Genomic DNA, 24,262 nt, shown 5'->3' with positions numbered 1-24,262 from the left:
GTGTACGACTTTTTAGACAGTCTTTTCCACATTTTTTAACACTTTAGATGGAATTGCATAAACCGCGAAAATTTTGTTGTGCTTTTTTCTTCATAATAGCTTCAATTCCTTCCAACATAATATCTGGTTCTGTGTCATAAGTATTTTCTTCGATTTATTTTATATTTTTTTGGTTTAAAACTGTATGTTTTAATCTTAATTTTTTAAAGCAGCTCTTTAGTTCGAGTAATCATTAACCATTCCACCTCGCCTCAATGCTCCAGACCATGCTCCAACTCCCGATAGCACGATGATCGGCTATATAGGCTTCAAATCAGTAGAATTCTTCTCACGTGGAACCCCTGGGCACAAGGACTCCCGCATGATATTCTACCCTGTACCACCCTGTACTATGCAAGACAGTATGAGGCGCTTTAGTCCCGCTATTTTGATTTATTACTGTCTTAGTGTTACTATTATTATTACTTATAATTATTATACTACTAGTATTACTATAACTGTTAATAAATTTTTGTGGGGGCCGAAGCTTTTTTGTGTTTTTTATGGTTTTTTTATAGAGTTTTTTTGGGGTTGTCTGAAAGCTATACGATAAACATTAGTAAATACACGGCAATGCCAAAGGTGAGCGTGTTGTCTTCTTTTGACAGAGCTAGGCTTATCTGAACTTTACTATATGTTTGCTAATATTTGCTGTTCGCATCTTCTGTGCTTTCATCTATGGTACACACCATAACTTAATATCTCTTGCGAGATCTGGTTTGAGTAATCTTCTAGCGTAGCTAATTTTGTTCTGGCATTTTATTTCATCATATCCAATACCCTTATTTGTTTTAGGTCTCTGGTTCAGTGACGACATATTTGGGTACAGCTAGTCTAAGACAGTTGTTGTGTGCTGCCTCTATCTTATTTTTGATGCTATGTCTTATGTGCCCACTACGAGAGACGCATATTTAAATATTCTTAATATGATACTAATTACCAGTCTTAATTTGGTTTTTATAGATAATTTGCTTCTTCTTTCTCTGAGTGTTTTCTTATTGCGGCTCTATCTGTTACTGTTTTCTGATCTGTTGCGTCATGTGGTGTGAATAATAGACTTTGGTCCATTATTACTTCTAGATATTTAGCATCGTTTTGCCATTACATGGGTCTGTGTTGCACTTTTAGCTGTTAGTTTAGGTTACCCCTTCTCTTTTTAAAGGTAACCGCTAAAGTCTTTTCAAACTTATTACTATTTTCCATTGGATACTCCATTGTTCTATTGTATCCAGTGCCGTCTGTAGACTTCTTACAGCTATATCCAGGTTCCTGTATATTATCGCGATTGGAGTGCCGTCTGCATAAAGGTTGAGTAGTGTTCTGGGTGTTCTTGGAACCTATGCTCTTTATATGCTATACAAAAGGGGTGATAAGATCGCCCACTGTAATACTACAGCTTTCAGGGTTCTGTGTTTGGATAGAACTGGTCCTACCTAAACACTGGACCTACGGTCGCTTTGTGTACGGGGAGATAAGTTTCGTCATGGCCCCGCTGTATCCGTAATCTCTCATTTTATATGTCAATCCTTTATACCACACTCTGTCTAAGACTTTGCTTACATCCAGAAAGGCTGCTCCTGTATATTACTTGTCATTGGAGGTAGCTGCTATGTTCTCTGTAAGTCTAAGTACCTGTATTTCACTGAAATGTTTGAGCTCTCAATTCCAATTGTGCTTCTGGAATTAATCCTAGCCTGTGGTTTTCTGATTGTTGTCTGGTTTGAATTACTCCCTCTTCTATCTTGCTAACTGCTGCAAGTAAACTAATCGGCCTGCAATTTTGCGGAAATATGTAGTTCTTTACTGGCTTTGGTACCATGATTACATGGGCTTTCTTCCATCGTTTTTAGATGAAGGAGCCTTTATCTTAGTAATGCGTTTGTTATGTTTGTTAAAAATACAATAATTGCTTTTAAAGGAAGATATTTGAGAGCCTCTTAGTAATTTGATCTGGAACTGGTGCTTTCTTTGGTCTTTTTCAGATCAGTTTAGTTGTTTCTGTGGGTGATGTGAGATTTATTATTTTTTCTTGTCCTTTGGGCGTTTCTAGTTCTGTTTTTCTGACTTCTTTGAAAAAGTCTCTGTTTATGTTTTGGTGATAATTAAGTGTACTCTCTTTCTCTTTCTCTCAAGACTCATTTTAATAACCGCAGGGGCTTTCCTTTCTACAGAGTAGACGATTCCGTTTTCTCCGTGTAGTGGGGTAATGGGTTTTTTATCGTTTCTTAAAGTTCTTTGGAGCCTCTATATTTTTGTCATGGTTTGGCCCCCTTCCTCAATTTCTTTTACGTAAGCGCCCCACTTCTGGCTTCTATGTTCTATTAATGCCTGTTTGACTCGTGGATTCAGTTGGTTTGCCTTATTTTTGTCTTCCTGATTTCTTGTTCTTTTGGCTCTATTTTTGGCTGTGTCCTTTTCCCGTATGATTTTTTTGGATTTCCTATTGAATATTTTTAAATCTTCACATGTGGATTTTGTATTATTCTTTAGTAGTGCTATTTGTTAATGCTTTTTGTGGATTGTTCATTGTAGGAATGTTTCCAATTTCTATGCTCACTAATCTTTTGATTTTTGACATTTTTGTTTTTATTTCATTCCGTTGGTAGTTTGTTATCTTATATCTATGTTCCTTTTTCTAGGAGTATGGGGTTGTGGTATGACAAAATTGTTGGAAAACCTTGTAATTTGAGTAAAATTTTTTAGTATTATCATTTGATTTTAAGGCTTTATTTTATTATATTTACGTATAAAAGATATGTATAAGAGCGTTAAATATCTTATAAACTTGTCGAAATATTTATATTTAAGGTATATTTTTATAAAATACTGTATTCATAACAACTGTATTAAGTCTAAATGTTTAAGTGTAGTTAAGAAGTTTATAATTATTATTTATGTCTTCAGGCTGACCAAATCTGCTACTCCGTACTCTGTGTCTTCTCATATATAGCAGCCGGAACCGAAAAACCGAAAATTGTCAAGAAACCAGTAGAACAAGTTTCTCATTTGAATCTTACTGCTTGTCTTAAACCGGGTGGGCCAGTCGAAGAAGCTAGTGTTACACCTATGGCTACCGTACCTCCGCCATCTAGCCCCGAACCTGGATCAGTAACACCTTTAGGAGGTCCACCCAAGTATCCACCACCAGCTCTACCGCCAGGTGTAGCACCTCCTGCTCCCCCACCTGGAGTAAAGACTATTCATCCTCAGTTGTCGTTGCCTTCTAGTAAACCTCCCCCTGTTCCTAGTAGAACTATTCCTTCCAGACAAATGACGGTTGTTTCTTCCCAACCTCCTCAACCCCCGCCTCGACCGAAGTGACGACAAAAACGATATTCCCTGCCGTTCATCTATGGAACGGATTGTAAAGGACCGTCTTGTCTTCCTTGGGTGTGACTCACATTAAAGGTTGTTGTTATATTGGTTTTAGGTGGTTTGTAGAATCAAAAGTAATTGACGATAGTGTAAAATGAATACTCAGAAATTATTATATATTGTTACATAAAGCTATAATTATAGACTTTTTAAAAGTTTTGGATTGTACTCGAACAAATCATAACACAATTCTGCACAAATATGAAAGAAAATCTTTAACTTAATTATTTAGACTTCGTCTTGGCAAATCAGACATAGAGTTTTTAAATTATTCGACCATTTGTGTAATAAACACACCTGTTCTCTTACCCAACATAAGGTAAAATTATTTTTAGGAAAGGGTAGATATTTACGACTTCGTCATTGATTTCATCATTTGTATTTCGTCAATTAAGTGTGAGTTTAGATCAAGGTGTTTCTTAGTTACCTTATATACTCTTCTCTTTATAAAGATAATTTAGAGACACTTTTATCAACTGGAACAGACCATAGTAAACAAATTGATTTGAAAGTAAATTTAGAAATAGAAATAAATTTAGAAAACTAAATGAATAGTCATCAGCAAAAGCAAAAATCTAGCTAACAACCTACATGATATTAGGATACAATGAAAAGTAGTGAAAGAGTACAATTATACAAATATTTGGGTTAATCATAAATAAGACTGTTTAGGAAATCAAAAGTATAATAGAGTAAGCCAGAACCTGATTTTAGAAGATGCAAAATGTATTAACCAACAAAGCGGTAAGAATTTCGTTAAAAAACGTTCATTAAGCTGTTATTCCTTTGAGAATTGTATTCTACGTAATAAAAGCATGGACTCTCACTAAAACAATGTTTAATAGAATTAAGGGTTTTGAGATGTGGACTTATCGTCAAATGTTAAGAATATAGTGAACTTACAGAATGACAAATCAAGATGTTTTCCAACGTCTTAACAAAAAAAAGAGGATTTTCGTTGAATACCATAAAAAAATTGGAATATGTACTTTGCTCACGTGATAAAAACTTTGAAATATTAACTACCATAATATGTAATTATTTAGGAAAAAATAGAAACGTGGTTTTAAACGAGGACAAGGCACTTAAAGAGGAAGAAGTATGCTTTCTTTTGCCTAGGCACAAATCTAACTAGTAAGTTACTTACAAAATAATGTGTGCCACTAGATATTATACCCTACTAGTATCTACCGCTTTCGGTGAACTAGAATATAAATCGAAAACACCTCCATTCTTATAAATTTAAGGAAAAATGTGTTTACTATATGCATACTACGGGTTTGTAACTACGCCTTGGAGACCGTAGCTCTTCCCATATAATCTGATAAAAATCTAGAAGCAATGCAAAATGCAACAAAACGAAAAATGCTTGGAATATCACTGAGAGGCAAGATTATAAACACCAAGAAAAGACGTAAAGCGGTTATCAGAGATATCATAAAAGAAATTACAAAGTAAAATGGTGCTGGAGAGTTTAGATAGTCAGATATGATGCTAATAGGTGGACACAGTGAATCATGCAATGGAGACCAAGGAGAACGACAAGAAGCATGGAAACATCTCAAAAGAGATATGTAGATAATATAACAGTAGTGGCACGCAAACAGTCAATTAGACTAGCGTAAGATAGAGAAAAGTGTAAACAATTATTGGGACCTACATTTAAGAGTGGATGGAAAATGGTAGACAATGAAGAAGAGAAGATATTGTACTTTAGATACACTGCGTATATCTGCGTATACTAGGTACTGTATCTTTTTAGAAATAAACTACAAATTTTCAAGACAATTATATATGCAAAGTTTTAGTTTCTAGGAAACTTTTGATCTGAAAACTGTAATATCTGATATATGATGTATTTTGTTATTTTTGATTAATTCTCACCCAGATATTTGATAGGTATATGTCCTTTAGAAAGTCTTTTAAGTCGTTCCCTTCAAGGAAGTGTGTACTTTTGAAGTTGGTGATTTGTAAAAGTATAGTTTTCAGTGTTATATGCCGTGGTCTGAAGTCATTTCTTAAAAACACAAACATTTTCAAGGGCGATGAGATAACAGTCGTTATGTGTTATTGTATTATATCATAAGTTACCATGATACAGTTGCAAATGAAACGTCACAAAGCAGTGTTTGGTTTTTAAAGCAGAAATCATAAAACATTTTAGCCAAACTATTTTTTGTGTTTTGCCTATGTTCGGAAGACAGTAAAACCGTTGCTGCCTAGCCTATGGTAGTGTTTGCCACATTTGCAGATAAAAAATCATATGTACATCATGTTGTGCCTAAATGCAGTCTGGTATTTTGGGGATCGTGGCTTACACGATGTGCCGCACTTGTGTAGTATTTATATGGAAGTTGAAAATATGTGACCCGGAAAGCCAAGTAGTGATTTTGGTCCGAAAAATATTACATCTATATAGTATATTTTTGTCAGTTAATGACAAATTAATTATATATTCCTTGTTGTAATATCTATTCAAAAAATATAAAATAAGGTTACTTGAAAAATGTTTGAATAACTAAAGACTAAAACAAAAGCAAACGGAAAACATACTTCTAAACATAAGTAGTAGTTCTCAAATTAACATTTACATTATACCCACGCAAATACAATAAAAAAAATTGAAGATAGAACTTCATGTTTTATACAGCTTTTGCCCGGTGTGTAGTAAAGAAGCATTCAACACAATAATGTTTTTTACAGAGCATATATTGCCATTTACTTCGTGCGCTTTTATTTGATGCAACTTTTCGGCCATGAGAATTTTTCAAATTTTCGTAGCAAACAATTTAACTATATCTTCAATTATTTTGTTCCAAAGCATAATTTTCGGTGTTACCTTCGGACTTATGTTCATCTATTTCGTCTGTTCCAATGCGTAACAATGAATAACATAGTTTTTCTTTAAAATCGGTTATGGACAATTTTTCTTATATAACTTCCTTGTAGACCAAGAAAGTGTTTACAACATTTTTTTCCTCTGCGTAGACAGTGAGAATATGCTTTTATTTGATCAGGCAGATCAATGTACGATTTAGCTCTGTTATAATTGATTATTGCTTCGGGTTTGTCTACTGCACCACCTCTTTGCAACACTTCTTTTATATTATCTCTATAAAGGGTGCCTAGCATAAGCACATTCCTCTTGTCACGCCATTTCATGATTATAATTCCGGAATCACTTTCTCTGGCATATATTTCTTTTGGTTTTAATTTTTTTTAGACCACCTCTTTAGGATTATATTTTTGTTTGCTACGGAGGGTGCCCACCAGATGTGTCTTTGGGTCCAATAATTTGGTTGCCAAGGAGACATTTGTATAATAATTATCGGTAAACAGTTCTCTACCAGAATCCAGAAGATCGTCCATTAGAGCAAACACTACATTCGAAGATGCTTGGCCGCCATTTTCGGTATCCGCTCCAAAATAAACCCGAAGATTATAGTATATCCTCCTTCCGTACACAACTTGTATACCGAACTATTTTATACCGAACTTGTGCCTTTTATTTTTTATGTATCGCCTAAATCGTAGTCGACCACGAAATGGTACCATGGTCTCGCCAATACACACTTTTTCTACCAGGCGTTAACACTTTTTTAAAGTTTTTAAAAGAACTGTCAGGAGGAGAGTAATTTTGCGAAGTCTGTCGTCCGCAAAAACATTATTATTATTATTATTATCGCCAAATTAACAATAACTCAAAATGGTTCCTCGACATAAGACGGCTGATTTCATTTTGATATAATGATTTTTTCCAATACGATCGTATAGCGAACAACTTACACAAGCCCATCCATAATAGGATACCAATAAAACTTTCGATTTCTAGATGATCAGTTAAAGTCCACTTTTTGATGCGCGATTTTTGTGTCAGTCCCTCTTTCGCCAAACACTGCTCACCATAGAGATTGGTTTCGTTAACCATGAGAGTACTCACTTCGTCACAAACAAATAACTTAAAAAAACTATATCCCTAATCCCTAAGGGATCCCTAATTATATATTCTTCATAGATTTGAGCTCTAACTCCTATATCTTTTTCATCAAAGTCAAAATTCTTAAAAATGATCGGTCAACAAGGTCCCACTGTAAGTTATTCAAGTCAATTAGGTCATCTTGATGATTACTTCTATTTTATGGGTTACTGTCATTTCTTTACTGGGAAATTACGTATTCAATAACATTGTCTACATTTTGTAAATTTAAATGGATATTATCTGACTCTGTTTGTGAGCTAATAGGCAAATCCCCAACATCATTAGAGGCAGAAAACTATTTGATTTGCTAGAAGACGCTCCGAAATCCACTGTAACATTTACTTCTTGACATAATTTACTTCTACAAATTTTATTTATAACAGTAAAATATTTGCTTGTTTAATTTAGCAAATCTGAAAATAATTAAAGCTCTTGGTTGAAAAAAGGAAAAACTCATTTTTTTGCTAATTAGAGGAATTTAATGGTTTGTGTTATTAGTCTCTTTTGCAATTTTTCAGATATTTTTCCAAATTACTTTACAATCTGTTGACATTTTACCAACTAAAAAATATAAGAAACAAAGAAAAATAAAATATATTATGGTTCGTCTTCTTTTGATTCTACCGCCAAATAGAAAAAAATATAGTAAACTTTTTTGATAGTGAAAATAGTTCGACGAATTTGGTGTTAATTTATTACGAAAATATCAGATTCTAAACTACATTATAACTCATTAGATCGTAAAATGTTTAGTATTTAAAAAACAAACATCCAATCTTAATCTATTATTTGACAGTGAACCAATATTATTCTTTTCAATTAGCTGTAAGTTGTCGTCAAAATTTTATTTATCCAATCCCATAACTTTAGTGAAGTTTGTATATATTATCTCCTCCTCATTTTTTGAGCCCTTGCTAGGGCGTGGTGAAAGTCTAAATATTGTTAGTTTGCTGTCTTCATCTATTATAAATTAAAATTAAAAAAATAATAAGCCATGTTTGTGAATTATATTTACCCAAGGATTATATTCAGGACTGTATGAAATTTTTCGTCAAAAATGAATGAAATCACAGATAAATCCGATTATCAATGCCTATGGGAAATACAGCAGCAGCAGCAACAGATAAAATGGCAACAGAAACTGTGCCCGTAAAAATAATTGGTGTAACGATAAATGCATGAAAGCGACAAACCAAAATTAAGACTACAGAAAAATGCGTACCCGACGACGAACTAGAACAACTGTGGAAAATTACCAGACAAATCGAAAAGAAGAAAAGAGGGTACACAAAAGAAAAAAACGAAGCGACTTAAGTAAAGAATTTAAGTATACAGAAATCCTTTACAGAGAGAAATATTCAGAGCATTTGATAAGAAAGTAAACATTTAAAACAAGTACAAACCAATATAGAAATCCGACGACCTATTAACAACAAGAAAAGATGTAATAAATCGATGGGTGCCAAACGTTAACCGGGCACGTAAAATGATAGAAAAAGGAGAAAATCGGAAAGACAAAAGAGATGAGGTAAGAGACGAGAGAGAAGAAGAATCACCAACGATTGTTGAAACTAAAGACGAAGGTAAAAATTTAACCCGAAACAAATAACTTTTTTAAATGCAGCGTATAAAATAGTCTCCACTATACTATGCCATCGTATGGCACCATATGCGGAACGAATAACAGGAAAATACTAGGCTGGTTTTACTGGTGGCAAATCGACAATACATTACATTGCCACCCTGAGACACACTAAAAAAACACTGGAATAAGGCATAGACACTCATCACATATTTATAGACTACATACTTACAAGGCAGCTTACAACTCCGCAAATAAAAGTAAAGCAAAGAAATGTCCAGAGCAATGAAAGAGCTAGGAGTATCAAATCAGTTGGTACATTTAACAAAACTAACTCTTAAAAACGTTGAATGTAGAGTGCGAATCCAGGGGAACTGTCCACACCTTTTAAAACTAATAAGTGGCTGCAACTGTCCATACCTTTTAAAACTAATAAGTGGCTGCACCAGGGTGGCCCTCTTTTCTGTATACTTTTCATTAGGCTCTGGAGAAAGTAATACGTATGTCACAAATCACAAAAATCCTTGCCTGTTGATCATATCAATATTGTTGGAGTAACCGAAAACGCTATACAAGAGGCGTATGCAGCACTAAAAAAATCTGCTATAAAAATAGCAATAAACACCAACAAAACAAATTACATGAAATAAGCAGGCAACCACAAATTCTACGACCACTTTTGTTACAGAAAACGACATCATCGAAGCGGCTAACCAATTTGTATACATGGAAGCATTAACATTCAATACTTATTAAGACTAAAGAGCTACTACAGCAGAATTTTTATTTCTATTTAATTTGACAGTCAACAGGTGCTATTTTGGGCTCAATCTTGTTTTTAAATCTTTAATTATATCGAAAAATACAAAAAGGTGAAACTCTACAGAACAATAATACGTCAGTCTTAACATATGGTTCAGAGACCTGGATAATAACAAAAATTAATGAAAACATGTTAAGATGTTTCAAAAGAAAAGTACTAAGCCGAATTTATATAGTAGTGATTGACAATGGAGTGTTAAGAGCACGATACAATCTTTATCGAATATGCCAGGAACCAAATATAATATAATAGACTCATTGGCCAGAGAAGAAGAGAAAGATGCAGAACAAGGTTCCCTTAAAACATTGATAAAGACATGGGAATACGTGTATGGCGGAGGTAGGCGATGAATAGAGACGTTTGGAGAGACATTCTTGAGAAAGCCAGAAAACACACAGGATTTTAAAGTCAGAATGATAATGATGATGATGTGCGAAATACAAGCGAGTCAAGATTAAGGTGAACAGCTGGTCTAGATAAGGACGTTGTGAAGATTATAATGACAAATTGGTAACCATTGACAATGAATCGGCACAACTGGAGAAACAGATTAGGGAAAGTCGTGACTCAAGAGCTGTAGTACCACTGATAATGTTGGTAGTAATAGCTTATATTCCGTATGTTTTATTAATATTTTTTTATTTATTTCCATTCTTAAACCTTTAATAAAAAAATGTTTGGAGTTTGATTTTATCTTCACAAACAGTTTTTTACACAAACATTTTTACCCCAAAATCTTTATATTCATATTTCCCTCTCTATTTCGTTAAGATTTTATAGTATGACTTACGCAATACTTCCTTATTTTACGCTTAATTTTGAATATCTATTTTATATTACTCCAGATATTGTACTGCAGATCATTATAGTATCTTGTTGATAATGTTTATTTGGCTATTTCCTTATAGTTATTTTTTTTGTATCAATCAGTTTAAAAATATTTAGATATTTTTCTGTATCTTGTATCACTTTTTATTTCGTATTGTTAAGTTTTTTATAAAAAAACGATATTAAAATATACATGTAGAATACAAATACGCACAAACCTTCAAATCCACATTCGTCAAACTATTGGTTGTTGTTTTAGGTCCCATATAACTATCTTTTGGCTTTGAACCTTTAAAATCATTCTAATAAAATGATTATTTTTGTATTTCAACATAACTATTATAGGTAATACAAGTTAAGGCTAAAACAGTGAAATATATATATTAACATTATAGTTCGGTACTTTATCGTTACTAAAATACGGAAAAATAAATTACTTAAGGTAAACTATTTCTAATATAAATATTTTAATTTTAATTAATAATTTAATTGTAAACCCAATCCTAATATAAATTCAGATACAAAAAACGACAGCAAGCAAGCAAGCAATTTGATTAAACCCAGCCTATGAGACATGTTCACCCCTAAGAATTACGTTCGGGTGTAACAATTCATTGGAGCGAGGTGTGTTAACTCGTGTAAATACAGGAGTCACCCCACCGCGCTCCAATGCTCTAGACCATCCCTTTCCCCCCTATAGCACTCTGATGCGCGATAGGGGCACAACTATCAGCCAAATGCTCTTCATGTGGAGGTCCTGGGTAATAGAACCCCAACATGGTTTCCTAACCGAATGCAAAAAACTCAGGACAGCGCATCTCCGCTATATTCCTGTTATCTTACTGTGGCTTATCCGCGAACTAAAATTGCTTACTTGGGCCTCAAGTCTCCGCTCTGAGTCCCGGCTCAGTTCGGCGACTTGGTGCTCAAGGGGTTGGGCCCTACGTGCCCGGGTTTTGGGGTTTTTGTTAATTTTTTTGGTGGCCGAAGCCGGTTTTTGTTAGTATTTTTTGATTTTTTTTGGTGGCCGAGGCCGGTTTTTTGTGTTTCTTGTGGTTTTTTTTTGTAGGTGACCTGTGGACAAAAATCATAATTAGTATATAGTCTACATCATAATAAAGAAAATATATAAATATTATACGATACCACAATATAGACTGTATCCTTTTGTGAGCAGCTGGGCCCACTGTGTACGAGGCGATATGCGATATTCTGGGTGATTTGAGCTACGAACTATCTTCCTTGTGTGAGTGTTTATGATTTTGGAGTTTCTTTTCACTCTGGGGTTTTGTATGGTTACGTTTTCCTCTGGGGGGTTTTTTATTTCTCTCTCTGGTTTTCTTTTAGTCGACTATCTGTTGTTTAGGTCTTTTGTGTTTCCATCTGTGGAAAGCGTCATACCTCATTATCTCTCGTAGAATGTGACTGGGGTGGTTCTCTAATTCTGCGAACTTTATCCTGGCCTTTTCTTTCATTGTGTCAGTCACTCTGATTTGCTGTAATTCTCTGAAAAGGAATCTTTCAGCTACGTATCTTGGTACGTTTACCGCTTCTCTTAGGCTTTTGTTGTGTTGTGCCTGTATTTTCTTTTTGGTCGTGTTGCATATATGTCCCCATGCAAGTGATGCGTAGGTCAGTATGGGAAGGACTATACTGTTTATTAATCTTATTTTGGTTTTGATGCGAAGTTTGCTTTTCCTTCCTGCTAGGCCTCTTATTGCGGCTCTTGCCATATTTGCTTTTTGTATTGTGGCTTCTACATGTTTGTTAAAAAAACGACAGTTATGGTGAAGTTTGGTGACCAGCCTGTTTCTGGCGGAAGTCATGGCAATGACACACTAGCGCCATCTAGTGTCTGAATAACAGATAACCCTAACTAGCAGTGTTATAACTAACTCTTCGCGTATTCTCTATGATACCTAAGTCTGACGTCAAAATGGGCAGAAATTTTAAAAACCTTTCCAAACATTTCTAATTTGTGTGTATTTGTCCCATAAGAAGTTGGAAATATTGTTTTTCCTAATTATTTGAAGAATAAATATGTACTCTTGGTTATGCACATTTATTCTCTGCGATTGGTATTATTTGTTGTTCGTGAATTTGTGAGGTAAGAATATCAAAGTATTAAGATATTTACTATAAATGTTCATAATTAAAGGTTATGTTATTGTATGATTAGAACTTTAATTATTTTTTTACTACATTTCAAGGTATTTTGTTGTTGTTTTTATCAGAATTATTTTAAAATAAATTAATAAATCATTGGATTAAATTACGAAGTTGAAAAATGTTTAAATTAATGTTTTATTCTTCTTTCGTTGCCAGTGATTTTATCCTGTTAAATACCAATTAAAAAAAGCAATATTTTTAACTTCTTCTGGGACAAATACACACGAATTAGAAATGTTTGGAAAGGTTTTTAAAATTCATGTTAATTGTGACGTAAGAGCTCAGGTAGTCCATTGAAAGAATAATACCAAAGTCCCAATGAAGAGTTCTGTCACTAGAGTTTCGCGCATCTCACCGGACTTCACTATAACTAAAATTTGCTGCATTAAAAAAATATCAATATATAAACTTTGTTTATATAATAAATTGAATCAATTACAGATTTAAATACATGAGATCATTTTAAAATTTAAAAATACCTGGAGAATATGTTTCTTTTTTGTATATAACTTGCCTTTCGGCTTTATTGGTACTATTCGATTATAACAAGTTTTATCTTACTTAATTTCACAAATCTTTCTTCATCTGTATTGTTTGTATTTCGAACGTATATTTCCATTGGTTGTATTTCAAACTCCATAATATGAGCTTGCACAGCCTGTCGAAAGGATAAATATTATATATAAAGAACAAAAGTCGCATCCACCTGAACATTATTAGCGACATTCCTGTAACGTTTGTAAGAATTCAATTTTATGTAACATGATTATACATTTTAAGTATAGTAATAAATTGTCCGGAACAAAATTTTTCTCAAATATTGCTTTTAGGTTATGTGGAAAATTGTAAGAGTGTCTTTGAATTACATATTTAGGACAATCTATCAGGTAGTACTTAGGGCATGTAGTGCGCAACGAGAATTATCAACTAATTCAACTTCATTTTATAAGGTAATATAGAAGGCAAAAGATCTCAAGGGCGCAGAAGGACATCGTGGTTGAAGAACATCAGACAGTGGGCAGGAATGACTACCATACATCTATTTAGAGCAGCTGTCAACAAAGTTGTATGGACCAACATTGCCAACATCTACAGAGGATAGGCACCAAAAGAAGAAGATCAGGTAGTGCTGAATGTATATTGTCTATTGCATTCCAAATTTTGTATTTTGGAGGTTCGCTATTTTAGAAGAGATAGGCATGATTATACCTACAGTGTTCAAGTCGTAGACGTGTATTAATAACTTGTGATCTTCTACTTTTGACAGTGGACCTTCACGTAAAGATATTGTTCTGACTCATATCTGCTTGTTTATTTCCTTCGATGCGTATAGGAGATGGTGTCCACAGAAAATGGATTTTTCTGAAATTTTCTTGACCTTGTATTGGTTCTGCCTTGATCATTGTTTTAATGGGGTATTAAAGTTTATGTTTTTATAGGTTTAACTACGCTAAGCGAGTCGAAAAGAATAGACAGCAAGGAATTATTTTTAATATTCACATGTTTAATGGCTTTAAACAAACCAAATAGTTATGCAATATTGCTGCTGGTATTTTGAGAAAGTTTAAATTGAAAATAGTCATTTTGGGTATTTTATTGAAATAGATACTTAAATCTTAATGTTGGTTTAATTGGAATTTGTCACTTTTCCAATCTGAAGAAATTAAATACATATGTGAATTTACGTTTTATGGATCTTTCTTTTAAATGGAGGTAAATTTGACTAAGCATATAGGTCAAGACTAGTAGATCTGTGGTATATTCTTAAATCATGCTTATGTTGGGCAAAGTTAAAATGAAAGATAGGTAGTGTTTTTCTATAAAGTTTTTTAAGATACTGAGCAGTTAGAAGAGTTTAAAACTAACTTTAGTTTTTTTGAAGATTTTTATTTTGTACATTGTTTTAAAGATGGATCTGCTTTAGGTGAAATAATTTCATTAAAGCTACATTTTAGTTGATTAATGTGCCTTCCTTAGTTATGTTTATGGTAGATCGGAGCAGGACCCACTTATGTGCCATTCAGATACCAAGACCTCCTAAGACGGGTCACCCCTATTATACGGAATAGGCCTATAAGGACCTATTCTTTGGCGTTTTTGGGGTCCAGGCTGTTTCAGGCTCCCATATCACAAGGGGCTCCAAACCTGAGCCCTTCTTGCCATTCTGAAGTCTAATCCTTTGGTAGCCTTGTGGCCTCACAGAAAGCCACAAGTCTTTTTAAGAATAACTCCCTCATTTGACTCGGTTGCATAAAGATAAAACCAATAATCTGCAATCTTTGGTAGGCTAGTGCCGGTCACTTTCAGAGGACATGTGAGAAGGTTTCCTCCTCTTCATTACAAAGAGGGCACCGTGGGCTATCAGCCAATCAAAGCAAATGAAAGTGCCGCCTGAGTCTACAGTGACTGGTAAGCATACTGATCACCAGAGAGCACCTTCTACGGTCTAGATGGAGAAATTGGGTTGTAATACTTTTGAATGGTACCACTTTATGGAGCCTAGCCTGTTTCATACCTTCACAACTAAATAACTTAAAATGAAAATTCATATCCTTCATATCCATTAAGAATTAAAAACAAATTCCACAACTTAATTACCATTAAAGCTGACCCCATAATTTTTGTTTTACTTAATTCTAACAGAGCCAACCCACAACCATTCCATTTTTACATTTTGGATAATTATACACCTGCAAATCATACAACTTGTAACTTATCCTTTTATATTTCCCATGTACCTAGTGTTGCTTATGACAGATAGGGCCTTTCTTAAGTTATAAGTTGAGTACTATTCTATTAACTTATTAAAAAAACCATGTCCCAACCATCAATTTCTATTCATTTCACATAATAGATAATAAAATAAAACTTCCATACCACTTAGTCTGTTAACACCCTATCAGATATTTAATGTCATGTAGGTACTTATAACTTAATTAGTTTTACATTTACCAGGTACCAAATGTTGTTTTTTGACATACAGGGCCTTCTATAATCGAGTTATAAGTTAAATTTCACATGACCATTATACTACAAAAGTTTTATTTCATTCATGTAAGAACACTTTCATATTTTAAATATATTCATTCATTTTCCACCAATATCAAACAAAAATTCTATAACTCAACCTTCTACATGTGTCTATTTTCTATTTTCCAGGTACCAAATGTTGAAGAAACATAAAGGGCCTAAATATAAAAATCTCTTTTTCATTACACTACCACACACATGCATAGTTGGTTGCCTAACTATAACCACATTATCTTCTCTCCACATTTCATCTCATACACATAAAAATCAATTTTAAAAAAAATAAGAACATTGATGGTTGATACTGTTATATTAATTTAATATTAAAAAATCTATTACTCTAACAAATTTAATTAACGTTGGCTTTTGTCTTAAGTAGACACATACAGTTACATTGACTACTCTGTTACTTGTTCCGTCCTAACTTGTCAACATTGTCATTTCAATCAGTTGCTTCCATAAAGTCCTCGTAGACACACCGTCTCAGGACTTGCAACTTCAACGTGGAGTCATATGTCACCATGTTACCTAATCCAACGGTAACTTTAACATCCTAATAAATTATAAAATATAATGTAAAACAAATGTAACTAATTATTTGTTAACGGGTTTTTACCCATGTATTTAGTGGCTACATTCATGTACTCCTAGTAAGTATTAACCACACTTTACATTTACCTTGGTCAAAATTTTAACTTCATGTTCTTTTTAATTAAGTGGTTATATATTTTCTAGGACACCGATGATGGAATAATGGATTCCGAAAACGTTTTGTCTAACACAGCCCGTTTGGGTTTTTAAAAATATATACCTTTTACAAAGGATTTTAATAAATTTTTTTTAACTAAATAACTCACTTCACAACTCCACATACTAAAATAACCACACTAGTTCGAGCAACACCAGTAAGTGCTTTCTTGCACTCAAGAACCAGCTTAGAGCTGATACTGGGCGCCTCCAAAGCCCTTAGCGCTGCTTGACTGTCAGAGTAGATAGAGATCGTCCTGCCTGAGGAAGCCCTGCAAAACCTAAGTGCTTGTCCTTAGGAATATATGTCATTACAAATAGACATTTGTTCACATTGAGAATGGTTTGTATTATCGGGTTTTTGCAAAGATATATTTGTTATGCTGGATAAAGATTATTCATTGCTTTAGTTTTTATTTCATGGTATGGGTGAAAATCGGCAATACACCTACATGATACTTGTCTGGGTCTGGTACTTGTCTAGGTAGAAATATTTTTTCTATATAGGTACTTATTGTTTAAGAGAAACTTTCCAGAGAGCTCTGATTTTTGCTTACGTCAATTGTAACTGCTTTATATTTAGTTTAAATCCTTCATCTTTACTGATATGTTTAATTATAATTAATTATCTAGATTTAAGATATGTCGGTCAGATAGCCAAGCGGGCTGGGCGGCCGGTTCTCACTCGCTTCTACTACGAGTGGTTCAGTGGAAGTGAGTTCGATCCCCAGCTCGGTGTACAGAAAACAAAAAGGCTAACGCAGCAGTTTAAAATTCTAAAATGAATCTGCGGCTTAGACTAGAATATGCTGGTGTCTGATCGGCCTATGGTGGAGCAGTACGGCAAGAGATAAGGGCTTGCGGCTCAGTGATACTCCTCCACAGATCCCTACCGGAAGGGCGAGGCGGTATATATATATATATATATATATATATATATATATATATATATATATATATATATATATATATATATATATATATATATATATAAATCTAGATTTAAGCGACGTGGATCTCATTATATAGTACGAAAAGAATTAAAGTCTCAAAGGAATATTTTCGTTTTATGTAGCCTTAGACTGCCTGGTATACTATAGACTTCTCACAAAAAACCTTATGTACCTATCTGAACGTCACAAACAGTACCGCTTTTTATGGTCTTACATGTATGTTTACAAATATCTAGCTGTTACGTTAGTGAAGTTAGAGAAATCTTTGACGGTGGGTGGAATTAGAAACAATTAATCTAGTATAAAGAATTTGAAAAAGTAAAAAAATAAGTAAAATAAATATCATTTTATGTATAATTACAGCTGAGTTTCAAAAATAGCCTTTTTTTATATTGAAATCCTGTTTACCTTACGAAATTACTTTCTCTGTATTATACGAATCTGTTTATATTTGTTCAATTTTATTCTGATATTTGGTCATTTTCTGAATAAACATATTCACATATAGGCAAAATTTGTTATTAATTTTATCATGAATCATATCAACATGTTGAATATATGAAAGTTTATGTAGTATAAATAATTTAATTTATTAGAAATCTATCTGATTGTGTAAGAAACTACCAATAAGGTTGTAAGTAGTTTCGAGTGAATATAAATATCCTAATAAATATTGTGCCTCTATTGTAGTCCACTGTATGAAATATTTCTGTAAATATATTTATTTTACCACTTTGTAAAAATGTCAGAATGTTTAGTAAGCAATATTAGTCACTTTTATTGTTAAATTATTTGATAGAACGGCTTGGAATGTATATTATTTTACATGTTAATAAAGATTAATATTTGAAATTGCTTATAATTTTATTTTATCCTTGTGTTTTTAATCATTTAATAAGTTCTAGATTTTAAACTCAACACAGATTAAAAACAGGCTAAAAAAATGAACTGCAATGCATTTTTAGGATAACAAACATAATATATATCGTATATTTAATAAATTGATAACTATTCTGGGAACTTTATAAAGTCTCTTTATGGATGCCATATTGATCACACTAATCTTAAGGCGGACTCAAATGAATCGTGTACTTGGCAAGTACACAATTATTTGCCTACTTTGCAAGAGTACGAGCTTTGTGATTGCGATGGCAAGCAGGGCGCTCACACGACGTGTACAATTCACAGTACACGAGCTTGAACAGATATGGCAAGTATACGCAAGTATCCTTAAAAACCTTGACAACTTAATCAGTGGTGTGACAGTCAATATGGATAGAGGTCGTCCAGAAAATCTCGTTGTTGCTTCTGCAGCTTTAGTTGTGATGAGCTCTGCTTATTTAATTAAATTTAAAAAAGAGAAGATGGTGGATGGTATCATTAAATCAGGCGTATAATCAAATAATAAATAAGTCGAACCAGGTAAAGACCTGTATTTAAAATTTACTAAAACAGCATTTTAGATACAGAAACTAAAAAAAAATATATAAATCTTTTTTGTAGATACAGCGCCCCCCATAAATACGTTGCAGGATCTCAAACAAGATCCTTAAGGCCTGGTGCCCATTAGCGAACCTTTTTTGTTTTCAGTTTATTTCATTTTCATTTATAGTTCAATAGTTCAGGCATCATTAGCTGCATAACGATTTTTATGTTCTTTATGTTTGGTGAACCAAATGACCGGTTCATTTTTATAGCTTATAAAAATCAAGAAACTGCAACACAACGTCATTTATGCACTCCATTTTAGTGTTAAATGCTAAAAAATAACACACACAAATAAAACTTCTGTACGCCTCTAAGATTTTTGAAAACTAAATGAATAGTCGTAGTATCTGCCAATTATTTATACATTTCGTTTGAGCGCCTCTCTAATTATAGACAAGTATGTACTTCGCAAGTGTCTAAATAATCGTGATCTCTTTAACTCTGGTCATTTTTACCGATAACAGATAGAAAACCAACGAGTGGCATCGAGTAACAAATAACTGTATGAGCAATCCACTCACACGACATGGCTATATACTAAAAAGTGATGATTATCCGCCAAGTACACGAGTCGTTTGAGTCTGGTTTTAGATATACATATATACTAAGCCCGCGCGCACACAGAAAGCGGTCAGACGTTCTGAGACGTCGGCGTTTTTTTGTGGTACTTACGTCTCAATCTAATAAAACACACTGCCAGAGATTAGAACTCGCTGGTCAGTGAGAACTCTTGCGGTCTGGAGTCCTAATAACAGAAAGACAGAGAACGCAAGAACACTGCGTTCGGAAATGGAAAAATTTATTGATGGGAGGAAGTTTAAAATACATATGATAATATTTTTACTCTTATTTTTACTTAAGAAGATCTCGATTATGAATGCCATACCTACTCGTCTGCTTCAACAACAACTCTAAAAGTTTTAGACACTATTTAAAATAACGCTCTTAGAATAATATGGGGTGCATTTTGAACAAACTTGGCCAAACTAACTACCATTAGATTTAAGAAGACAGAAATTAATACTGTCACATGCATCGAAACGGTACTCTTTACAATGTCACCAAATAATCTGCTCCTCGAATATTCAGCACGCAAAAACCCACATTTCCTTTTATGAAAGATGCAGACGAATCATAAATAATAAATTAATTCTTAAAGTACCCGAAATCTATCCTAGCAATATATCAACTATCCCTTCTTAATTAATATCTTTTCCTTACATAAATTTGGATCTATTATCAGAAAATAAGAAAGAAACCAATCAGCATCTAATTAGTTTAAACATCAAACTTTATTTTCTTAATTTTCTTCCTTCAAACAGTTATTCACCGATGAATCTAAGACAAAATATTATGTAGCATTTGCCTTTGTAACAAAGGATTAATAAAGAAATATAAACTAGCGGAGACTAATACTATCTTAACAGGAAAACTCTTTGCAATATATAAAGCCATAAGACATGTTACAAAAAGTCCTGAAATTAATTTCTCACTCACTAAATTCTATAGAAATCATCTACAAAATAGTTACCATATGAAATAGCAGATGGCACAAAAAGCAGGAAAAATTACTTGACATAAAAACAACATTTGAACAGTCGCCAAGTGCTCGGTCACCAATGTGACCAATGAGCACTTCAGGTTAAAACTTATTAGCGCCCATTTTATTTTACAGTTTAGCTGTATTTAGTGTCTTTTAGTTGATCTATTTTGATCTACAATTTTTTACAATTTATATCCTTACCCACCCTCAATAAAGCTGCCTGACTTGAGCAACGTGGTCTTAGTTAAGTAATGTGAATGAAAATCTTTTTTATTATCAACTTTTGTCAGATTTTTCACATTTTCACTTTTTCTTTTTTAACACCATTCGACGCACAAAATGAAACTTTTTAATTGCAAATAAACGAATTAACTACATTAAAAAATTCTACAATGAAATATATTAAATTTTTAACTTGGCAGTGCTTTCCTATAATTACCTACAGGAAATGTGATAAAATGGTATAAACTAACTTTATAGGAAGAACTCTTTTACTATAGGTACTCATAAAGTTGTATTCGCTTCGTTAAACTTTGTTTTCGTAAACTTTTGTTTTCATATCCTTTTGTCTAAGAAACTATTAAATATGTTGCCTGCGTTAAAATATCTTTCATCTGCAGATACTTTGTTTTTAGTTCATTAGTAATTAGGTTATATTCCTCTGCACTGCATGAAACTAATTGAAATATTCTCGACAGATTATTTTGATCTGTGATAGTGTTCATATCCAGTTTAAATCCTTTTTTTATTATTATAACTAATAAATCAACAATAAGAATAAAAACAACATATTCTATAAATTAACGTGATGAGTTTAGGTCCTGTCCCTTGATTCTGGCGTGATGTGGTTCCCTCTAGTGAGAGAATCATGTGTTCATGTTACTGGTCTGTTAACCAACGTCGCATCATCTGATAACTTGATGTTGGGGTATTGCGAAAATTAATGAATTGCAGTCTGTATTCTTTTTTTAAATGTATGTATTGTAATTTCTTTTGCGGGATTACTTCTTTTACTGTTAAGATGTTGAGATCCTTATAGATTCTTTGATTGGTTACTTACCAGGGTACATCAACAATTGCTCTTAAGCTATTTGATTGACGTATTTCTTTTATAGCAATATTTATTTACTACTACAGTCCCACAGTTCTATATTATATGTTCATATTGGTTTGATAACTGTTTTATAAATTAATTGATAGCTCAGAGATTTTTAAAATTAACCTATTGATTACTTTTTGTCTCAGTTTTTTAGCTGATGTGTTCCTTTAAACACAGGGTTTGGTCCAGGTGTAGCCCAAGGCATTTGGTTGTTTTAGTCCTGGGTATTTCATTTCATTGTTGATATATATGGTTAGTGCTGTGTCTCGTCGTAGAGTGTAGGTTATGTGGGTTGACTTGCTTTTATTTATTTTTATTTTCCATTATTCCAGCCAGTTTCCAAGCTCATGGAGCTTGTAGTTATTGTGTAGGTATATTGATGTATTTGACTTGTAAGTGCTACTCTGTCATTTGCAAATGCGACAATTGTTGCATTATTTGAAGTTAGTAGATTAGACGTATATAATAAATATAATAAAGATCCCAGGACGCTACCTTGCGGAATTCCTTAATGAGATTCATTTTGGATATTTCTCCCTTTACTTTTGTTCTAAACTGTCGGTTTTCTAAGTATGATGTAAGTATTCAAAAGAATGGTGGTAATATTTGTCTAATTTCATAAAGAAGTCCTTTATACCAAACCTTGTCAAAAGCTTGGCTTATATCTAGTGATACTTCTGGGAAATATTCCTTTTCTTCTAATGTGGAATTTATTTTATGGGTTATTCGGTGGCATTTCCGGATAGCTGAGTGTTCTCGTCGAAATCCAAATTGATAATTTGGTACACAGTCTACGCCTGTAAAGTCTGGATCTATACTTTTTATTAATAGTTTTTCTAGCAATTTGGAGATTGTTGATAGCAGACTGATAGTCGATAGGATGAGACTGCACTGGGATTATTTCCTGGTTTTGGGAATAAAAGTATTTCTAAAATTTTTAGATTGCTAGGTCAAAAATTATAGCTTAATATTGCAATAAATATATATGTAAGGATTACTATACTCTTTTAAGGCAATTCTTTTAGTATTTTTGGTGTAATTAGGTCAACTCCTGGTGACTTTTTGATATCTTGTTCCAAAATTTCTTTCTTAAGTTTTTTTAGCGTTCTTAATGTTTAGTAAAATAGTTCTCATTTTATTTTATCGCTTCTTGCCCGTTTATTCTGTGTCTGTAGTTTTTCGTACTGGTGGAGATATTGTTTTAGGTTATAAGGATGATTTTATTGGTTTCCATATTGAATGGTCGTATCTATTAAGTTGTGTTACGCATTTTTTGACCGATTCTTCTTTTTCAATTCTTAGTTGTGTTTTTTAATTTATTAGTTAAGCAATTGTAAAACGTTATATCCGCTTAATTCCGACTTTGTTGCCATTTGGTTCTTGCTCTTTTTTTATCAACGTGCTTCTTAATTTTTGTTGAAATATTTATTCAATTCCCGATTTTATTTTTATCTGCATCGTTTGGTGTTGCTTCTTTTGTAGCGTTTTGCAATAATATCATAGGGTTATTTGTAGCTGTTTCTATTTGTAGGGGCTTTTTCTGTTGTAGAGGGCTTTTCTTTCTTTTACACAACTTCGCATCGTAAAATGTTTAATTTATTGTTTAAATAATATTGCTGTACCTTCATGGGCAGTTGTCTGGGTGGCTAGTATCTTCTTCTTAGGCTGCCTGTGCGTTTCGAAGGTTGGCAATCATTCTGACTATGATGACTTTGTTGGTAGCTATACGGAATAGCTGTGTTAAGATCTTTCTATACCATGCTCTCAGGTCAGCAAGCCAGGATATTATTCTTCGTTCTGGGGTCCTTTTTACTTCAATTTTATCTTAAAAAATGCATTGAAGTATCTGCCTTGATTTCTCATTATATGTCCCAAATAATGCAGCTTACGATTCTTCACGTTGTTGACCAAATCCGCGGTTGTGTTAATTTTCCGTAGTACTTCTTTATTGGGACTTTGTCTGTCCACGTTATCTTCAGGATCCTTTTGTATAACTATAGCTCAAAAGCCTAAAGTTCTGATAGAATTATTGCCTTCAATATCCACGTTTCTACTCCGTACAAAAGTACTGAGTATACATAACATTTAAGGAGCTTTATGTTTATTTTTAGGGTGACTCTTCAAGGGTAGGTGATGCTATTAAGCTGCAGTAAAAGCAAATTTTCTAAGAGAAAAAAACACTAAAATTAAACCCTGGCCCTCCAAGTCGGGGGTTGAGTCATCGGACTAACTCCCCGTTACTTAGAAAAAAATAAAATGTTAAAAAACCCAGCAAAACGCCTCGGAATAAATCGATCAACAAACGACGATGTACGCTACGAAAAAGGAGTATGAATTTCGGAACTTGGAACGTACAAGGTTTTAGACCTAAAATAAATGAAATAATGTATGAAATGAGTAAGCTAAAATTGGACATCACAGTAATCACCGACACAAAACGAAAGGGCCAAGGATTAGAAAACATCGGAGAATATGATCACTTCTACAGCGGGGTACCAAAGGAGAAAAGAGCTCAACAAGGTGTTGCCATATTAATACGTAAGAAGCTATGGAAATACATGACTACTTAAGAAGCCGTAAACAAGAGAATAATAAAAATGAACCTTA

General features: G+C 33.3%; 1 protein-coding gene across 5 annotated transcripts in view; it reads left to right on the top strand.

Moving 5' to 3' along the window:
- Rab3-GEF (Rab3 GDP-GTP exchange factor) overlaps window positions 1-17,505 on the top strand; it is a 222,944-nt gene extending 205,439 nt beyond the window's left edge. For 4 of the 5 annotated variants that reach the window (XM_072535244.1, XM_072535242.1, XM_072535240.1 and 1 more), the window contains one exon: window positions 2,944-17,505. In XM_072535244.1, the coding sequence (XP_072391345.1) occupies window positions 2,944-3,360 (417 nt within the window). In that variant the 3' untranslated portion in view covers window positions 3,361-17,505. The remainder of the gene's footprint in view (window positions 1-2,943) is intronic. The other variant, XM_072535243.1, reaches the window with a different exon arrangement.
- The last annotated feature ends 6,757 nt before the right edge of the window (window positions 17,506-24,262 follow it).

This window comes from Diabrotica undecimpunctata, chromosome 6 (assembly GCF_040954645.1).
Source record: "Diabrotica undecimpunctata isolate CICGRU chromosome 6, icDiaUnde3, whole genome shotgun sequence".
Taxonomy (NCBI): domain Eukaryota; kingdom Metazoa; phylum Arthropoda; class Insecta; order Coleoptera; family Chrysomelidae; genus Diabrotica; species Diabrotica undecimpunctata.
This window is presented reverse-complemented; position numbering and strand designations above follow the sequence as displayed.